General features: G+C 37.6%; 1 protein-coding gene across 11 annotated transcripts in view; it reads right to left on the bottom strand.

Moving 5' to 3' along the window:
* TMEM131L (transmembrane 131 like) overlaps positions 1 to 17,980 on the bottom strand; it is a 124,218-nt gene that overhangs the window by 33,408 nt on the left and 72,830 nt on the right. For 6 of the 11 annotated variants that reach the window (XM_043545856.1, XM_027833414.3, XM_043545854.1 and 3 more), the window contains 13 exons: positions 16,401 to 16,478; positions 14,806 to 14,959; positions 12,909 to 12,971; positions 12,049 to 12,107; positions 11,586 to 11,694; positions 9,739 to 9,844; positions 8,948 to 9,101; positions 7,919 to 8,089; positions 6,054 to 6,120; positions 5,263 to 5,380; positions 4,341 to 4,479; positions 2,980 to 3,089; positions 1,192 to 1,264 (listed from right to left, as the gene is read on the bottom strand). In XM_043545856.1, the coding sequence (XP_043401791.1) occupies positions 1,192 to 1,264; positions 2,980 to 3,089; positions 4,341 to 4,479; positions 5,263 to 5,380; positions 6,054 to 6,120; positions 7,919 to 8,089; positions 8,948 to 9,101; positions 9,739 to 9,844; positions 11,586 to 11,694; positions 12,049 to 12,107; positions 12,909 to 12,971; positions 14,806 to 14,959; positions 16,401 to 16,478 (1,401 nt within the window). The remainder of the gene's footprint in view (positions 1 to 1,191; positions 1,265 to 2,979; positions 3,090 to 4,340; positions 4,480 to 5,262; positions 5,381 to 6,053; positions 6,121 to 7,918; positions 8,090 to 8,947; positions 9,102 to 9,738; positions 9,845 to 11,585; positions 11,695 to 12,048; positions 12,108 to 12,908; positions 12,972 to 14,805; positions 14,960 to 16,400; positions 16,479 to 17,980) is intronic. The other 5 variants (XM_043545855.1, XM_043545857.1, XM_007071293.4 and 2 more) reach the window with 1 other exon arrangement.

Here is a 17,980-nt window from a genome sequence, read left to right as displayed (position 1 = left end):
ACACACCCTAAAAGCTTTCTACGCCAGCACCGGGCCTCTCCTCTGACAAAGAGAAGAACATTTAGCCACCTATAGGACTAAAAGATACATAAACAATAGTAAGGAAATGGGCTTTTAGTTTAAAGATCGCACCTGGCCAATCTTTTTTTTTTTTTTTTGGTTCAAAGTGTTTTTACGCTTATAAACCGAAAGATAAAATTACAAACCACAAGACATACAATTAACAGCTAACATTTATGAGAAGAAAAACATATGGGGCACATTTGCAAACATAGCCTATAATTCTATACATGCAACTGTGTGCATGTAACCAGGTGTGATTATAACAACTGGTTACACAAACACAGTATTTAGGCACATTATGACACATTCAAAATTTGTGCGCACATAATTAATGACTGGGAAAAGGAAAAATTAAAATCTGCCCCCTAGTCTTATATAGAGAATAGCTGAGTGAAATTATCTGGCCTGCATCAGGCCATAGGTCACACTTCTGGCCTTAACATCTCTAGGTGAAATCCTGGCCATACTGAAGTCCATATGAGTTTTGCCATTGACTTCAGTGTGGCCAGGATTTCATGCTACGACTCTATCTGCAGTTTTAATAATAAATGCACTGTTACAGCTATGTTCTCTTTTTCAATACTTGCTTAATGACTAGGATATGAGAAATGTTCCTTCCACCCTTTCAAAAGTTACTTCTGAAGCATATGGGGAAAATCAACTCCTAAGTAAAAATGGAAACTAAGGCAGAGAAGTTAAATGATTTCTCCAAGGTCTCTCAGCAAGTTGGGGGCCTGAGATGAGGAATCAGAAATCCAGATTTCTGGTCCCCTGTTCCAATTACTAGACCAATTCAATTTTCTTTTATTATAAAATTATAGCCAGCTCTATAGGGCAGAACCCCATAAGTACATGGTCAACATTAAAGCTAAACACAAATTTAGTATATGATTTGAACCCAGTGCCTTTTTGAAAGCACAAAGATTCCAATTTAAAAAAACAAACCCTGAAAAGCAAACTCGGGAAAAAGATAGAATGTCAAACACAGAATCTAACGCAAGATGAAAAAACATGATTGAATTTCTATAAACAGCATTCAGCAGCAAATGTAAATATAATGCAGCTAGGAATATATGTTTATTTTTCTAATTTGTCAGAAATTTTTTCTGTAAAAATTAGACATCTTACCCTGTGTGCACACTCCTTCATGAGCCTAAATTCAGTGGTTGTGAAATTAATAGCTTGCACATTTGTGCCAAACCTAAATAAATCAAGACAAGAATTTAAGTATTTAAACCCAGTTTGTCAAACATCATTGCATACATTTTTGGAGAAATTACAGTATTGTAATATGTCGGCACTTATTCTTAGGGCAAGACTACTTCTACCATTGCATTTTGGCAGATGTGGAATATTACAGAAACAAAGAGATCTGCATATTAATGGACTCCATGAAACTTAGTTGTAATGCATATGCTGCTCCCTCACAGAACAAGGTGACCTTTTGGCAAGGTCAGATTTTTTCTCCCCACAATATAAAATATTATAATCAAAGATTATACAAGAATCAACAACTGAAATTCCTAAGCAAGATGTAACAACAAAAGCAGAACACCCTTGGCCACCCATATAACCTTTAGGAAACATTTAGTATCAGAGATCAGTGAAAAATTCAGAACGAATAATTTATTCAATAAATGTTGTCCCTCTTTCTCTTCATGAATTCCCCAGGAACAGATTTGGTTTTCTCTAATTTATTTTTAATTTGCAAAAAAATGTTGCAACTAATTTTTGATCTGTCTGTGAACAATTCAGTTGCAAGTATTTGATATTTGTCACTCAGGCTGTTTGGAAAGGACACATAACTTACGAAACAGATTTTTGTTCAATGAGGATAAACACTGCTCTCAGAAGCAAGCATCTCATGTTCAATATTCATAAATATGAATTCAAAACTCACTTTCAATGCAATTCTGCAATATTTGCTTAAATTAAATCACTTCAGGGAACATTACTTCCAGCACTTACTAGAAAATTTGTAGAGAGTAAATAAAAAAGGGTGCAAATGCAAAGAACATTTGTTAAAAAATTGGAATGAATATTTGTGGACATTCTTTTCTAGAATTCACACAAATATAGCTATTAGTTTGAATACATTTAAAAGAACTATGATGTTCAGGAAGCAATTACAGAAGGATCTGGGCCTTGACTCAGCAAGGTACTTAAATAAGTGCCCAACTTTAAGAATGTGAGTAATCCTAATGATTATAAGAATGTGAGTGAGTAGTCAAACTGACTCAAGTCGGTCCCTTTCTCCCATCTCTTCCCCCTCTCCACACAGCTTATACCAGACAAAGAACTCATATGTCATCCAGAGAGTTGGCTTAATTATACTGACAAAAGAACTCATTTTGCTGATATATGCAGCATCTTCATTTGGGGGCTCTGCCAATGCAGCTATACTAGCAAAACCTTTGAAGTGCAGACTAAACCAGAGAGTCTTTCTGTGTAGAGCAGTTCCCATAACCCTCCTACTCCTTTGAGTGTCCCTAAACTCTCCCTCACTGAATTCAGGCTGCCTTTATTTCTCCCAGAAGGCCGAATTCTGAGTCACATGCCCCCATTACAGACCCCTTGACTCCTAGCCTTCACCTGGGGAGGTAAGGCTATGTCCCAACCCCCTGAAAAGGCCAGCTCAGACTCTGGCAGGCATGTGTTTGTTGAATCCATGCCTTGGGGTTTATCATATAATAGCTGTATCCACAAATTCAGTCATATAACATACAACCAAGGTAGATTCGACGTGACGATTATACAGCATCAAAAATGGGATTTAAGATTATGGGGAACCATGCCTCCAGGTAACTTATGATTTTTTAAAAAAGTTAAAACAAGTGCTGAGTAACAACGCTAAGAGATAGAAATAGATCACTAATAAGGAATATCAGTATTCTGAGATAACATTATATTCATTACCATTTGCTGAGCAGACTCAGTGATGCTTGGGGATCAGGATAGTAAGACAGAGGCAGAAGTTGTAGCGTAACTGGGAAGGATGAGGGGTTTCTTAGCACAAAATATTTTACCTAAACAGTTTGGGGGGAAAAAAGTTAAAACTACATACTTGTGTGCTAGAATTTTAAAACAAGGTAAAATAATTCAGCATTGGTAATACTGGCCTCATTTTCAAAGGAGTCTCAACCCGACTTCTCTTTTTGCACATTAGAATTTTACATGCACAAAACTACATGCAAAAGCTGCGCATGTGTGTACAGTGTTTCTATGCGCAAAAGCAAATGATAGTGCTTGAAGAACTACACACGCAAAAAGGGAGGCTACCTTTTTATTTTCATTCAGTATCAGGTCACGCTGGTAGACAGGAATAAAATTTCCCCAAAGAAACAGGTGAAGTGTGTAAGACGCTATTCTTCCTCACTTAGAAATATGAATGATGGGGGACTACCTGGCTCATGCTATTGATTAATAATTTAACATACATAAATTGAATATTAAGATAATAAACAATATTTGCATATGAAGCCTTTCATCTCCATATGATAGGTTCTAACCAAGGCCAGGTTAGTAGTGACCAAAAGTTGCCCAATGAGAACTGAGTTGCTGGGGACAGTCTTGTTCCAAGATGACATACATCACCTGATAGTCCCAATCTGGGATATTTCACAAGCATAATATTCACTCTTAAAAGATGTATGCACGGTGTGATAAAGATTAACAGGAAATTATAAACATCACTAATAGTAAAGATCATCACAGCCGGGAGCAGCCCTAGATGTTTTGCTGGCCAGCATGGAAAATGTTTTCAGGCCCCACGAGCGGTCAAGAAAAACAAACAAACAGCTAATCGGGAGGGAAGGGGGAAAAAAAAATGAGTGGCACAGTTCAGTGTCCCCTGAAAGCTGGTGTCCAGGGTGACTGCCCTGTTTGCCAGCGCCTAGAACGAGCCCTGATCACGGAATAGCCAAACATACCGTTCCATGTTATTCATTAGTTTTATAATAAGCTACTCTACGCTAGCTGATGAAGGCTTCAACAAACATTTCAGAAGGTGAGATCTACTGTGTATTGTTTTAATCCTCAATGTATGTTAATGTATTAAACTAGATACTTCGACAATTTAAACTGTCCTAGAGCCAATCAGATTATAAGAAACTGGTGTTTTGAGATGTACTGGCATGGAGTTTTCCAAAAGCCTTTTTCAAAACCAGTTTGAAAACAATATAACACTGTGTATTAATAATGTTGAACTGGAATCTTAATAATTTAAACTAGCTAAAATTATACACATTTAGATAAAGCTTGAAAATAGTTATCATTACCATACTATTCTTAAGTGCAGTTGCACTGAAGTTTAACGTCAGGCCAGGCTCTGTAATCAAACGTGGCAAAAAGAAAGCAAATGACTCCTCTTCGGGCTTCTTTTGGTGAGCAATGCGAGACATTCCCAAAAAATTCCTCCTGTTTAATTGGTGAAAACAGAAAGCTTTGTTAAAACCAAAAGAAACTGAGTTTAGTCTCTGGACATGAATTTTCCAGGAGCACTTTGTTATGGTAGATAACCTTTTCTTGGGGAAAAAAAAAGTCTTTAACAAAGTAATGCCCATAAGACTGTGACCCTGCATTAACCATCAATTTAAATCTATTTGTCCCTTACTCCTCTGCTTTCATACCTGTGACATGACTCCCCCCTGCTTGTACAGCTCCATTTTCTCATGCTGGAAAGGGGCTGATGTCAATGCTTCACCAACTTGACAAGGATTGCTCATGCACAGACACACACTTTTCCCTTCCCCATGTCCCCAATATGTCGCATCCATTAGGCAAAGGAAAAAAGAGCTTAAAACCTATTGAAAACCCCTGACCCTGAAAAGGCTACTTTTCAACCTGTGGACAGAGAGGATTTGTGCAGCTACCATATCTGATCCTGTGACACACGCTTTGTCCTCTTTCAGAGTGAAGTAGCAGTGGTGAGGTTACTACAGTCAAAATGTTATTTACATCCAGTGTTCAGGTATTTAAGACAACTATTGACATTGAGTTAAAATGGGAGATGAGGTGCTTAGCTGCTCTGAATCTCGGAACACCTAATGAAAAGACTAACTTAAGGCACCAGAGTCTGAAAGTTTTTGCTCTTATTTTCAAGTATACTACTATAGCACAGCAAAATTTGTTTCTTATAATACAATATGAAGTTTACTACTAGCTGCTGGAATTAAGAACGTGAACAGTCTTTGTACAAACCTGCAGGCTTCCCCATGTTTTATTTTCTGCCATCTTTCATAAAGCTCACTTGCAAGTTCGGAATCCACATTCCACGTAGAATGGTCCAGAGACAAACTCCCTTTCCAAAACAGATTTGCTAAAATGATAATAGATTTCCCATATTTTACTACCTTTATCACTCTGCCCCATAACTTGAAGAACTGGTATCAATACAGAAAGCTATTAAAAAAAATAGGTACGTGTGTGTAAATAGGATATTTATACAACTAGTTGTGCATGCTTTTGAACACTCAAGTAGGACTTTTTTTTTGCTGTATCTTACATTTGGAATTTAAGGGCTATATTTCATCTCAGATTTTTATACAGAACTCTTAACTGATGTCAATGGGATATACGTATCATAGTTCAATATCTCTAACATGGTGCAAAATTATGTTATAGCACCTGCTAGTAGCCAATAATCATTTCCATTTTAGCTCCCCTCTTCCAATTGCTGATAATTTTCTCAAACAAACAAATTCCATTAAAGTCAAAAATATATTTTGAAAGTTAGAACTGGTCCAAGCATTTTTGAGTTCTGTGAGCAGGAATTAGAAATCTGGAATATTGTGTTTGCTACACATTACTAAAATCCATGCAGAGGAGCAACAATTTAAGAAATCAGGATATTCTTAAATGACATAAAACTTACTCGTACTAACCATATATATATTTGTACTACAAATCCAGCAACAAACACAAATATTTTTTAGCTACTTTTTCTACATTACCAAACTGCTAGTAGAGGCCTAAAAATAAAATAAACCTACCTGTATCAGACTTTCCCAAGTAACAGTGTATATCACAATGTGCTACGGCTTCAAAATGAAGATCCCCCTGCAGAAAAACAATGCTTGAATATCTGACAAAGCAACACTGTAAATAAAAGAAATCTAGATACATTTAACCAATGAACATTACAAACTCATCAATCAAATGTATTCAAGAACAGAAAGCCTGAAACGTTGTAGCCCTTGTTTTGGATGGATGATACACCGCTGTATGATTCTGCATGAATGGAGGTTGGATTGAGCTCCCTTTGAAAATCTCACTCAGTAGATCCTTCCCATCCCTTATTCCAGGGGTGGCCAACCTGTGGCTCCGGAGCCACATGTGGCTCTTCAGAAGTTAATATGCGGCTCCTTGTATAAGCACCGACGCCAGGACTGGAGCTACAGGCACCAACTTTCCAATGTACCGGCAGGTGCTCACTGCTCAACCCCTGGCTCTGCCACAGGCCCTGCCCCCACTCCCTCCCTCCTGCCCCCTCCCCTTCTATGCCCTCATTCCTCCCTCTCCGAGCCTTCTGCACACCACAAAACAGTTGATCGGGAGGGGAGGGGAGGCGCTGATCAGTGAGCAGGAGGTGCTGTGTCAAGGTTCCTTCCCCACTCTGAACTCTAGGGTACAGATGTGGGGACCTGCATGAAAGACCCCCTAAGCTTATTCTTACCAGCTTAGGTTAAAAACTTCCCCAAAGTACAAACTTTTCCTTGTCCTTGAACAGTATGCTGCCACCACCAAGCATTTTAAACAAACAACAGGGAAAGAGACCACTTGGAAAAGTCGTCCCCCAAAATATCCCCCCAAGCCCCTACACCCTCTTTCCCAGGGAAGGCTTGGTAAGAATCCTCACCAATTGCTACAGGTGAACACAGACCCAAACCCTTGGATCTTAAGAACAATGAAAAATCAATCACTTCTTAAAAGAAGAACTTTAACTAAAGAAAAGGTAAAAGAATCACCTCTGTAAAATCAGGATGGTAAATACCTTACAGGGTAATCAGATTCAAAACAGAGAGAATCCCTCTAGGCAAAACCTTAAGTTACAAAAAGACTCAAAAAGAGGAATATACATTCCCTCCAGCAAAGCTTATTTTACAAGCCATTAAACAAAAGAAAATCTAATGCATTTTCTAGCTAGATTACTTACTAACTTTACAGGAGTTGTAAGGCTGCATTCCTGATCTGTTCCCGGCAAAAGCATCACACAGACAGACCGACCCTTTGTTCCCCCCACCTCCAGATTTGAAAGAATCTTGTCCCCTCATTGGCCATTTTGGGTCAGATGCCAGTGGGGTTACCTTAGCTTCTTAACCCTTTACAGGTGAAAGGATTTTGCCTCTGGCCAGGAGGGATTTTATAGCGCTGTATACAGAAAGGTGGTTACCCTTCCCTTTATATTTATGACATACTGGGAGCTCCCGGGGGGCTGCTGACGTATTACTGTGGTTCTTTGGCAATGTACACTGGTAAATTCTGGCTCCTTCTCAGGCTCACGTTGGCCACCCCTGCCTTATTCTATGATTTACTATTCCCAAAAAATCTAATACCTATTAATGAAGATTACTAGGCTCTAGAAACAGTAAGATCTAAAAAATCCAGAACCTTAATTATGCTCCTTTGAGCATACACATGATACAATCTTTAATTACATAATCATCTACTATTTTCCATTGGGCCCCTACTTCAATCAGTGCATAGGATATGGACATACCAAGGGGAAGTATTAAGGTGGCATGGGCAACCATAAATCTGTCATTTCCCCACTTTTGAGCACCTGGTTTTGCCAGCTAAATAACGTTAACATAGTTTTTTGTATGCAATATACAAACAAGTCAGTGGAATACAATACCTTGGACAGAGTTGAATAAATCCGTAGAGGTATTGCAAACATCACTCCTACATTTGTAGCCAAAAATACGTTGGAAAATACATTTATTACAGTGTCTTTGACACTGAGCTTCAAAGAAAATACATTCCAACAGCCTGGAGGTAGAGTCAAGGGTTCAGCGAAGTTCAGAATCTAGAAGGAAACAATCAGATCATATTGGCCAAAAATTGTGGGGGTTTTTAAAATCAAAACTGCAAGAATTATTTAAGAGTACTTTTGGATATGAATTATATATTTCTAAAGGTGATATTTGCTCCTAATTGTTTTGCTTCTACTATCATGAAATTCTTAACTCCTACATACACATACGTAAAAAACATTGGTCATGAGGGTAAACTATCAGGACACTAAAATACCTTTTTAAATACAACTGCATTTGATTTTTAAAAATTCTAGGCACGTGCATTTGTACACCTAATTTATCTTTGAAACTATTGTGATTTTACAGATGAATCTGGGATCTGAGTGCACAAATGGCTAATTCTATGCCTAGTTTGTCATTTGAGCATGCACACATCAGCGTTGTTTGTTCTAATGAAGCAATTACATGAAAAATTTTGTCTAAACTTCTAAAAATATGGCCTCTCTTTTGTAAAATCTTTAATAACTTTGCACAAAGCTCATCCATTCACCAAAAGATTTCCAATATAGCCTATGAAGAGAGTTTCACCCCTAACATGTACCAATAGCATAAGCAGCAATTGTGAGAACATTTACTATGACAGGGCAAAATTCTGTACTTTAATGCACATGTACAACTGCCACTGCAGCCAGGATTCACTCTAACATATACTAAAACAATCACACCGAATAATGGACTGTAGTCTTCTGGAGCCTGATAAAGGCACACAGCACTTTTCACTAACTCCCACCAAATTCAATATGAATTGAGGACACTCAGTTCCCCAAAGAACTTGCTCAGCATTTTGAAGGACTGAACCCTTTTACATTAAGGAAAAGACATTTACAGGATTCTAAAATAAAACTTACCTTTAAAATGTTCTTAGTCTCTCTGGCTACAAAGACATCATTTAGTTCAATGCTAAAATCAAAATTGTTTGTAAACCATATAGACCAAAATCCTGAAGTATTATGATGTGGCTCTATGTGAAATAATGCTGCAGCAGGGTCAACTCCAAAATACCTATAGAAAAACACAGATTAAAAATGCATGGGTCCTTGAACATGGGAAGCCATTCAGACAGCCTGACAGATAAAAGTTTCACTGTTGGGAAATGAGTGTTTTTAAGGACTCTGGAGGAAGAACAAATTATTATTATATTAAAGATCAGAAGACAAAGTAACTCTAAGAGGGATGGATAGCTAGTCATACTTCTGTCTCGCTACTTTAGAGTACAATGCTGCCTAGTGCTTTCCCTCTTACAATGTGGTAGCTGTGATAACACTACTGAGTCAAGACTAGAAAAAATGTTCAATTTCCAGTTTTCCATTACAGTACTGTTCTTCTAAAGTAGGAAAAAGAGAGCTGTAAATTTATCTCAGATTCTAAATCAGGCCTATGTGACCGTAACTGTTTTGATTTCTTCTTACTGAATCTTGAAGGTTCACGTGTATGAAATACAAAACTATTATATGAAATGCCATGGGGTTTTATTTTGTTGAAAGACACAGCAACGATAGGCAGCAGTCTGTACACTTGTGCTTAGTACCATTAAGTGAGAAAGTTAGCTTGCTTTGACTCTACAGCATATATTTGAGCACATTTTACAGTTTCCTTACAATTCTAGCGAATGTTTAAAAAAATCCCACCAACAACCTACCCTTCCATCACAGGATGGGAAAGACATGCTTTTAGTGTTGTTGTGCCTTCTAATGGATTCATCTTCACATCACTAGTATAATGGCTTTCATTGTCACATGATGCAGCTTTATAAAGGAAAAGTAAACATATATATTTGAATAAAATCTCTGTAATAAAAATGCCTTTCATGTGAGGATTTCAAAGATCTGTACAAAGGAAAGTCTGTATCAACAGCTCTATTTTACAGAGGGCAAAATCAAGGGATGTGAACGTTAATATTCTGATTTTTAGATGTGCTGAGTATTGACTTAAGACATTCATGGGTGCTCAGCACTTCAGAAAATCAGACCATAAAACTGATTTGTCCAAGATCAAACAGGGAGTCAGTGGCAGAGCTCAAGTCTCCTGACTCCCCGTCCGCTAGCCTAGCTACTGAACCAAGCTGCTACCCTCAAGAAATAAAAGGCATGCCTGGGAAAATAAAAAACTCACTCTACTTCTCTACCACTTTCTTTGCCTGCTCTTTCTTAGAAGGATGAGTCCCACACTCATTATGAAGTAAACTCTTTGAGCAAATGTATTTTGTCGTCCCCATCACCACTCCCAAAACAGACAGACAAAAAGAAAAAACACATGTTTTTATAAGAAGCAGAGGAAAGAATTTGGAAGCACTGATCAGGAGGGCGAAAGCATAACAAAAATGTATAGAGCACTACAGAGTACATAAGTGACAAAGTTTGCATGACAACAGTGATCCGAGTCACAGAAACTAAATAAGAATTTCAGTAATAATGCAGGTTTCAGAGTAACAGCCGTGTTAGTCTGTATTCGTAAAAAGAAAAGGAGTACTTGTGGCACCTTAGAGACTAACCAGTTTATTTGAGCATGAGCTTTCGTGAGCTACAGCTCACTTCATCGGATGCATAGCATATCGTGGAAACTGCAGAAACGATATGCTATGCATCCGATGAAGTGAGCTGTAGCTCACGAAAGCTCATGCTCAAATAAACTGGTTAGTCTCTAAGGTGCCACAAGTACTCCTTTTCTTTTTAGTAATAATGCAGTAGATCAGCAGTTCTCAAACAGTGGGTCACGACCCTGTTTTAAAGAGGTCGCCAGGGCTGGCATTAGACTTGCTGGAGCCCAGGGTCAAAGCCAAAGCCCGAACCCCACCACCCAGGGTCAAAGCCAAACCTCAAGGGCTTCAGCCCTGGGTGGCGGGACTCAGGCTTCAGTCCCCCTTCCTGGGTCATGTAGTAATTGTGGTTGTCAGAAGGGGGTCACGGTGCAATGAGGTTTGAGAACCCCTGCAGTAGATCATCGACATGGTCTAGTGGTAAGAGCATGGGGCTGACTGGAAACAGCAACTTCTAAACGTTAACCCTAGCTCTTCCACAAACATGCTTTGTTGACTCAGGCAATTCTCTCAAACCATCCTTACAAAAACTGCCATAAAAATGTACCACCCAAGCACAAAGTGTACTATTTAAGATTTTTAAAATAAAAGAATCATCCAAATGATTAAAGGGAACCTAAAAGGTACATGCAACAAATGCTGACAATCAGCTGACAATCTTATTAGTCACCCACTCTCTCTTCCTGTTAATATGGCCTGTACTGAATCTATGATCAGGGGTGTGTGTATGTGGGGAGAGAGAGCGCACACGTGTGAGAGTTACAGAATGATACAAAATAGGACGGAAATAAAATAAGTACAAAGAATTCTTCCTCCTCCTAGCCCAATATGTTTTAAGAGAGCAACGCTGCACAGACAAGTTCGTCTTGAGCCTTTTCAGAGTACCTTATAAGTACCTCGATATGTACCTCATGTAATCATATTATATACATAAAATATACATACTGTACCTTTGCAAACAATGGAAGCAACTTTTGTAAAATTTGTGGTTGAAGAAGGAAGTTGTATTGGCTCAAACTGCACAGATGATGTATCCTTTTGTGAGAAACGCTGTATGTCCTGCATTAAAATGATGCATTACCAATCCCTGTAGCACTATTACCATTATTATTATATTTTTAGTATTTAATTCATCTTCTTGACAAACTTAGAAGGAACTGTCATTTATCGTATGTGATGAATAGTTTTGTGGCTTTTATTTAGGTTAACGGGTACATTAAAAATCATTATCTGAGCTGTCGTTTACAATCTACAAATGCTGCTGGACACGTATACAAACTTAAATGTGGTAAATGCGTCTTAAAATAAAGAAGTGTGCTATTTGGCGACAGCAAAAAAGTAAGTAGTAAAGCTAGTTAACATCCTAATTAAATTCAATACCTCCGAACAGGATTGCATGAAGAACGTAATTACCTGTATCTGTAAAACGCTGTTCCCTGAATGCAATACATACATGTTTACTGTGGAATCATCTGTCCAAAAAAATGAACATCCAGATAAGTACCAAAGATCAAAGTACTACTGCTTTGTCAGACAGTAATATGAGAAACAATATCAAACTTATTTAAATGAAAATTAGGAGATAGAATAAGTCTATGTGAAAAAATGTCTCTTGTAAAAATTAGAAGTTAATCACACATTGGGCCTGACTCTCCTCTCACACCATTTTATGCTGGTGTAAATCCACCATGCCATATCTTTGGCCCTAATTCTGGGGACAAAAATCAGCTAGAAAGCTGGCATTATTACCAGCTCCTAAATTCCCAGCTCGCACACAGCCCTATCCACAGAGCCAGCATAGCCTCCCTTTTTCCAGGCCATGGTATAGGGTAGCCCATAGGGATAGGTATTTGCCAAGTAAGACGGGGTATTAAGTTAAGGCAGAACCATTACAAGGCCTGTAAAACAATAACTTAGGTAACAAAGCATAAGGCCCAAAAGCCTTAGCATACGCAGTAACTAGGAGTAACCCTAGGTTATAAAAGAGACAAGACAGAATGCAGTAAGAACTAAACTGCTGACAGGTAACCACAAGATGCCAATTTATACCAGCTTGGGATATTTTAAGTAAGGTACATCAGCAGAGGTCTGACCACAAGAGTACCATGGTAATTAACAAGCTTGAAATAAACAGGCTAGTGACCTATGGGAGAAAGGCACCCCAACATTAGTAGGGCGAGGAAATACACATAAGGAAAAGAGGAGAAACCTCTACTGTGAATATGCATTAGGCATAGTGGCAGTTTAACACATTATAAAAGTTGCATCCTGACCTGTGTGGGAGACGTAACTCTTGGGAGACCCCAGGGTGGTGACCACTGGCAATGATGGTGAGTCTGATGATGAGGATGATAACAAACACTTCAGGTCCTTTTGCAAGGGACGGTCTGAATATATGGATGCTCAGAGACACATTCTGAATTATCTCTATCCACCTTGCTGGTCTGGAGTGTTTGTAACTTTTCTCACTATGTTAATAAAACTATTACAAACACAGAAGGTTCTTCCGATGTGTGAAAGTTGTAACCATGCACATCGGGGTTCCCAACTGAACAGTAATTTTAATAGTGGGCATGACCTTGGGACAATAACCTATCAAGTCTCAAAGTGCTGGGAATTCTTAAGTAATCAAAATAATTAATCCAAAATCAAAAGATCATCAAACAATAGGAAGTATGGCTGCTGGAGAGGGGTGTGGATAAAACTGCACTAAGTTACTGTAGGAGCCAAAGTGATCCCAAAATCAGGGAGCCACAAATGTGCTATAAAGCCTCCTTTGCGCACACACATACATGAACATACACCCCAAATTTGCAGGCCACAGAACACATGATCTGGCTTACTGACTTGAACAGAGTTACTCTCGATTCACATTGGTGTAGCGAGAAGAGATGCAGACTCCAAGTCTCTCTTACTTAAGCACATCAACATAAAGAAAACTAACAAACATTATTATCTGAAGTTGAAAAGCTGCCCACAGGAACCATCAAGGCAAAAGATCTATAACTTCCCACTGCCAGCATCATAAAGGAATTATGATGGGCCTTTACCCTAGTGTATAGGGATTTATGATTTGCATTATATTGAGGAAGTGTGTAGCTTTTTAAAATGCTCTTCTATCACCTGAATCCATTAAAAAGGATGTTACAGCCATACCCCTGGACATGACAGATGTGAACATTTATCCACAAGTGTAAGAATAAGTATGCTTCCACAAGTCAGTGCAGCAAAACACTGCTATCTCAGATGTGAGGGAAAATAGATTTACTGTGGACATATCAGCTCCATCAGTCAAATGTAAGTATCACTCCACTAAACTACCAACACTTCCAACCACATAGCAGGCTCTGGAAGAACAATAAATGCGTTTTGCACCCAGACCTTGAAATATGGTTAAAACGATAACTGAATCATTTATCTGTTTTCACAAGTTGTTTTTTCTTCTAGCAGACAGTACAACTGGTAGAAAACCTTATTTTTGTTCTAATGTCCCAAAAAACCTAAACAATTATAAAGGTGATGGTGTGCTATAAATTATTAAAAATCAAGGATATCTAATCCCTTGGATTTGGAGAAAAATTACCTATTTACCCAACAAACGTATGATGCAAAAAATGTATGTAGATGGTTACTTCGCTTGTGGAATTCTAGCCTCCAAAAATGATGTTATGAAGATCCTTTGTATTATATTATCACAGTAATTTCCACAATGCCTGCTCTTTCTAGGTCCTGATTTCTTTGCAAGTCTAGTTCTGTTAATCTAATTCCTTGGAAATTTGAATACTACAGTATTCATCAATTGCACTTTTGCTGAAAGGCGAAAACAAAAGCAAACACCACCACCACTACCCATTTTGTGCTATTTAAACAGACACCTAAGAAAAGGACATTTCTGTTCCATACACAAATCTTAAGGGAAAAAGAAAAGAATGTCACAGATGTAGTTTACAACTGCAGATGGATGCTACCTCTTTCATTAAGAAAGACCACCACAGTAATTCTACATTAAAACACAAAATGTCAAACCGTTTCATTTCACTAATCTGGCCTTCTCATTAAACAGCAAAATAAAGAGGATGTCACTGATATCAATATATTAGTGAATACCAGATTCTGAAGTGTATATAAAAGCAATTTCTATTAAAATTAATAGTCACGTCTTGGATTTACCTGAGGTCTCAGTTTTGTCCATTGCTACATAAACTACAAAAAGATTCTCCAGTAAGTACTGTCTGTGATCCACAAATTCTTGCTGGGAGTTTTCCATTCTTAGTACTAAGCTCATTTTTAGCAGCACTGGATCGTCAGACATAAAACAGCAACTCTGGAGTGACAAAGGAGGAAAAAAGCAGGGGAAATTTCATAAAATAATCCGATTAGAATAAAACATACTGAATTGATGGTCTCAGCCAATTTCTAATGGACAAACGTTCTATGCACATCAAAGGTACCAATCCCAGGGCAGTAATTAGAACTTTTGATGGAATTCTCAGTAGAGGCAGAGGACTGCACAAGTACAGAAAGCAAATTCCACTCGAACAGGCACTTTCGGGGGGCAACGTGGGGAAGCCTTCCCCAGCAACACTGCACCTCTTTCTGGATAAACAGAAGATTGCAGTCTGCAGGGTGCATTCAGCAAACACTCAGTTCATACACACACCTACACAAAAAAGTAAAACCAAAGCATAGCACAATGGGGTCCTGGTCCATGATTTGGACTCCGACGTGCCACAGTAATACAAGTGATAAATAATAAAAAAACATTAAAACGACATTAAGGGTTAAGCCTCAAAAGAATCCAGTTAACAGTAGTTTCAACTGGAAGGTCTGGCCTTAGGGACTGTAAAACATTTTCATTTGTAAAATCCTTCACTCTGAATAAGGTGTACTATAAACAGACTAGGGGAGTAAATTCCAAAGGTGGGGAACCTTCAAATGTGCAACAAAGAGTGTCCAAGTTCAGGGATTGAGAGAAAGAGCATCCAGTTGACCTTAAATAGTATGGTGAAGTATAAGGTAAGAGACGCAATCTGGATCCCAGACTTCTCACAGCTGTGAGATTCCAAAAGATAGAAGTGGAAAACATCCAAAATAGTTATATAAATAGTATTCTATTATTGTTTAATGGTGTGATTAATCGTGATTAATTTTTTTAATCGCTTGACAATACTTTGCATGCATGCAAACGTCTGTTCTCACTTTCAGGTGACATTGTAAATAAGAAGCGGGCAGCATTATCCCCTGCAAATGTAAACAAACTTGTTTCTCTTAGCAATTGGCTGAATAAGAAGTAGGACTGAGTCGACTTGTAGGCTCTAAAGTTTTACATGGTTTTGGTTTTGAGTGCAGTTATGTAACCAAAAAAAATAAATAAATAAAAATCTGCACTTGTAAATTGCGCTTTCATGATAAAGAGACTGAACTATGGTACTTGTATGAGGTGAACTGAAAAATACTATTTTTGTTTATCACTTTTTCAGTGCAAATATTTGTAATAAAAATAATATAATGTGAGCACTGTACACTTTGCATTCTGTGTTGTAATTGAAATCAACATATTTGAAAATGTGGAAAAATACCCAAAATATTGAATATATTTCAATTGGTATTTTATTGTTTAGTAGTGCAATTAAAATTGTGATTAATCGCGATTAATTTTTTTTTTAAGTTAATCACATGAGTTAACTGTGATTAATTGACAGCCCTAATTTTTATACCTAAAACCCTGGTCAATGTTCCATTACAATGAAATGTATATGTCATACCTTGAGTTGTTGGCACACACTGTTATGTAAACTGCATTCAAGATGAACTCGTAAGAGACTGGCATTCGTAGTTTCTGCCTAGAAAAGTAGAAACGAAGACAACAGTTCAAAGAGTTTGATTTAACAGATTCTATCCAGTGAAATTAGGCCCAAAGTTTACATTTTGTAACTTTTTGTAAGGCCAATTAAAAACTATTCCCATTACTTTTCTATTGAGATTCCAAAAGATACAGTGTTTTTTCTCCAAAATGTAGGCTTTTGAAAGCCAAGCTTTTACACAAAATCTAACATTTTCATTTGTTTTTAAAATCCATAAATCTAAATCACTGGTTTTATACACGTTTTTGTACAATACATGACACCCAAACATTGCATCACTGAGAACCTCCAGGTGAAAACTGACTATAAATGAGTGTGAAGTTGACTTCATTATTTTCATTGTACTAGCTGAAGGAAACGCAAAAGGCAAACCAACAAAATAGCAAAAAACAAATAGCAATGTTGTCAATTCTTTCAATTTCAATAAAATGTAATCCCGGACAGTAACATCAGCAAGGTGATAAGTTTAAAAAAAAAATTATTTTTTTTAATTTGACTATTATTTTAGCGTAACATGGCTGCCAACCGTCACTGCTCAATGAGAAACTGTATCATTTCCAGTCCTACTTCCATGTCAAACTATTATTATTATTAATAAACATTTTATACAGTAGCAACATATGATGAACTCTTATAAATCTTAAGCTCCTACTCGATTTTCTCCTATAATGCTTTTTTTACATACAATAAAGGCTTCCTTCCTTGTCTTCCTGCGTATTTTCTTTGCTGCTTGTAAAGCAGCATATTTGAAAACCTGCTGGGAGGCTAAATTTGTGGTTAGATTTCCTGGATGCAACCCTGACGTTCAGGCCTCACACCAAAGCAAAGAAATAAACTACCACGAAATGATTTTCTGTTGCTTCACCTTTTTATCCATTTGAAAGAAAAAAATGAATGTGTTTATTTTGCCAGCTTCTAAAATGTTCATGCAGGAGCACTGTCTAAAGCCAGACATAATGCATGCAAACCATGTAAAATATTGTAATACATAGTTTGTCATACCAACAATCCATAATAGTTCTGTGCTTCTCCTTATCAGTTATGGTCAATTATGCCAACTTACATGATGGTTTGGGGACTAATTTAAAATCACAGTCAGTCAATTTTTCAGTTTTGACCTCACTCAAATTTGAATCAAGGTCTCCAAAGGTGCAAGGAGCCAGTGTAATCTACTAGATCCTTCCCTTTAAAAAAAACTGAAATAATTTGAAGTTGAAAGAGGCAGAACTGTGAAAGAAATGTTAAAAGTTGCCAAAACCTATTGCATATTTTTGTCTCTGATGAGCTTTTGTATAAAAACCTCACAGGAAATCTATTACATTATTTGCTCAGGGAAGAGACATGCATTTAAAATCCTGAAAGAAATACAATCAGGAGGAGACACTTTGAAGCCTTTTTCTACTGATAAGGTGGTGGTTTTATCACACAGTAAATTCACCACATGCATAATGCTTCTTTTATAATGTAATATGTGACTGCGT

This window comes from Chelonia mydas, chromosome 4, assembly GCF_015237465.2.
Source record: "Chelonia mydas isolate rCheMyd1 chromosome 4, rCheMyd1.pri.v2, whole genome shotgun sequence".
Lineage (NCBI taxonomy): Eukaryota > Metazoa > Chordata > Testudines > Cheloniidae > Chelonia > Chelonia mydas.
Note: the sequence above shows the minus strand (reverse complement) of the source record. Positions and strands in the feature narration are given on the sequence as shown.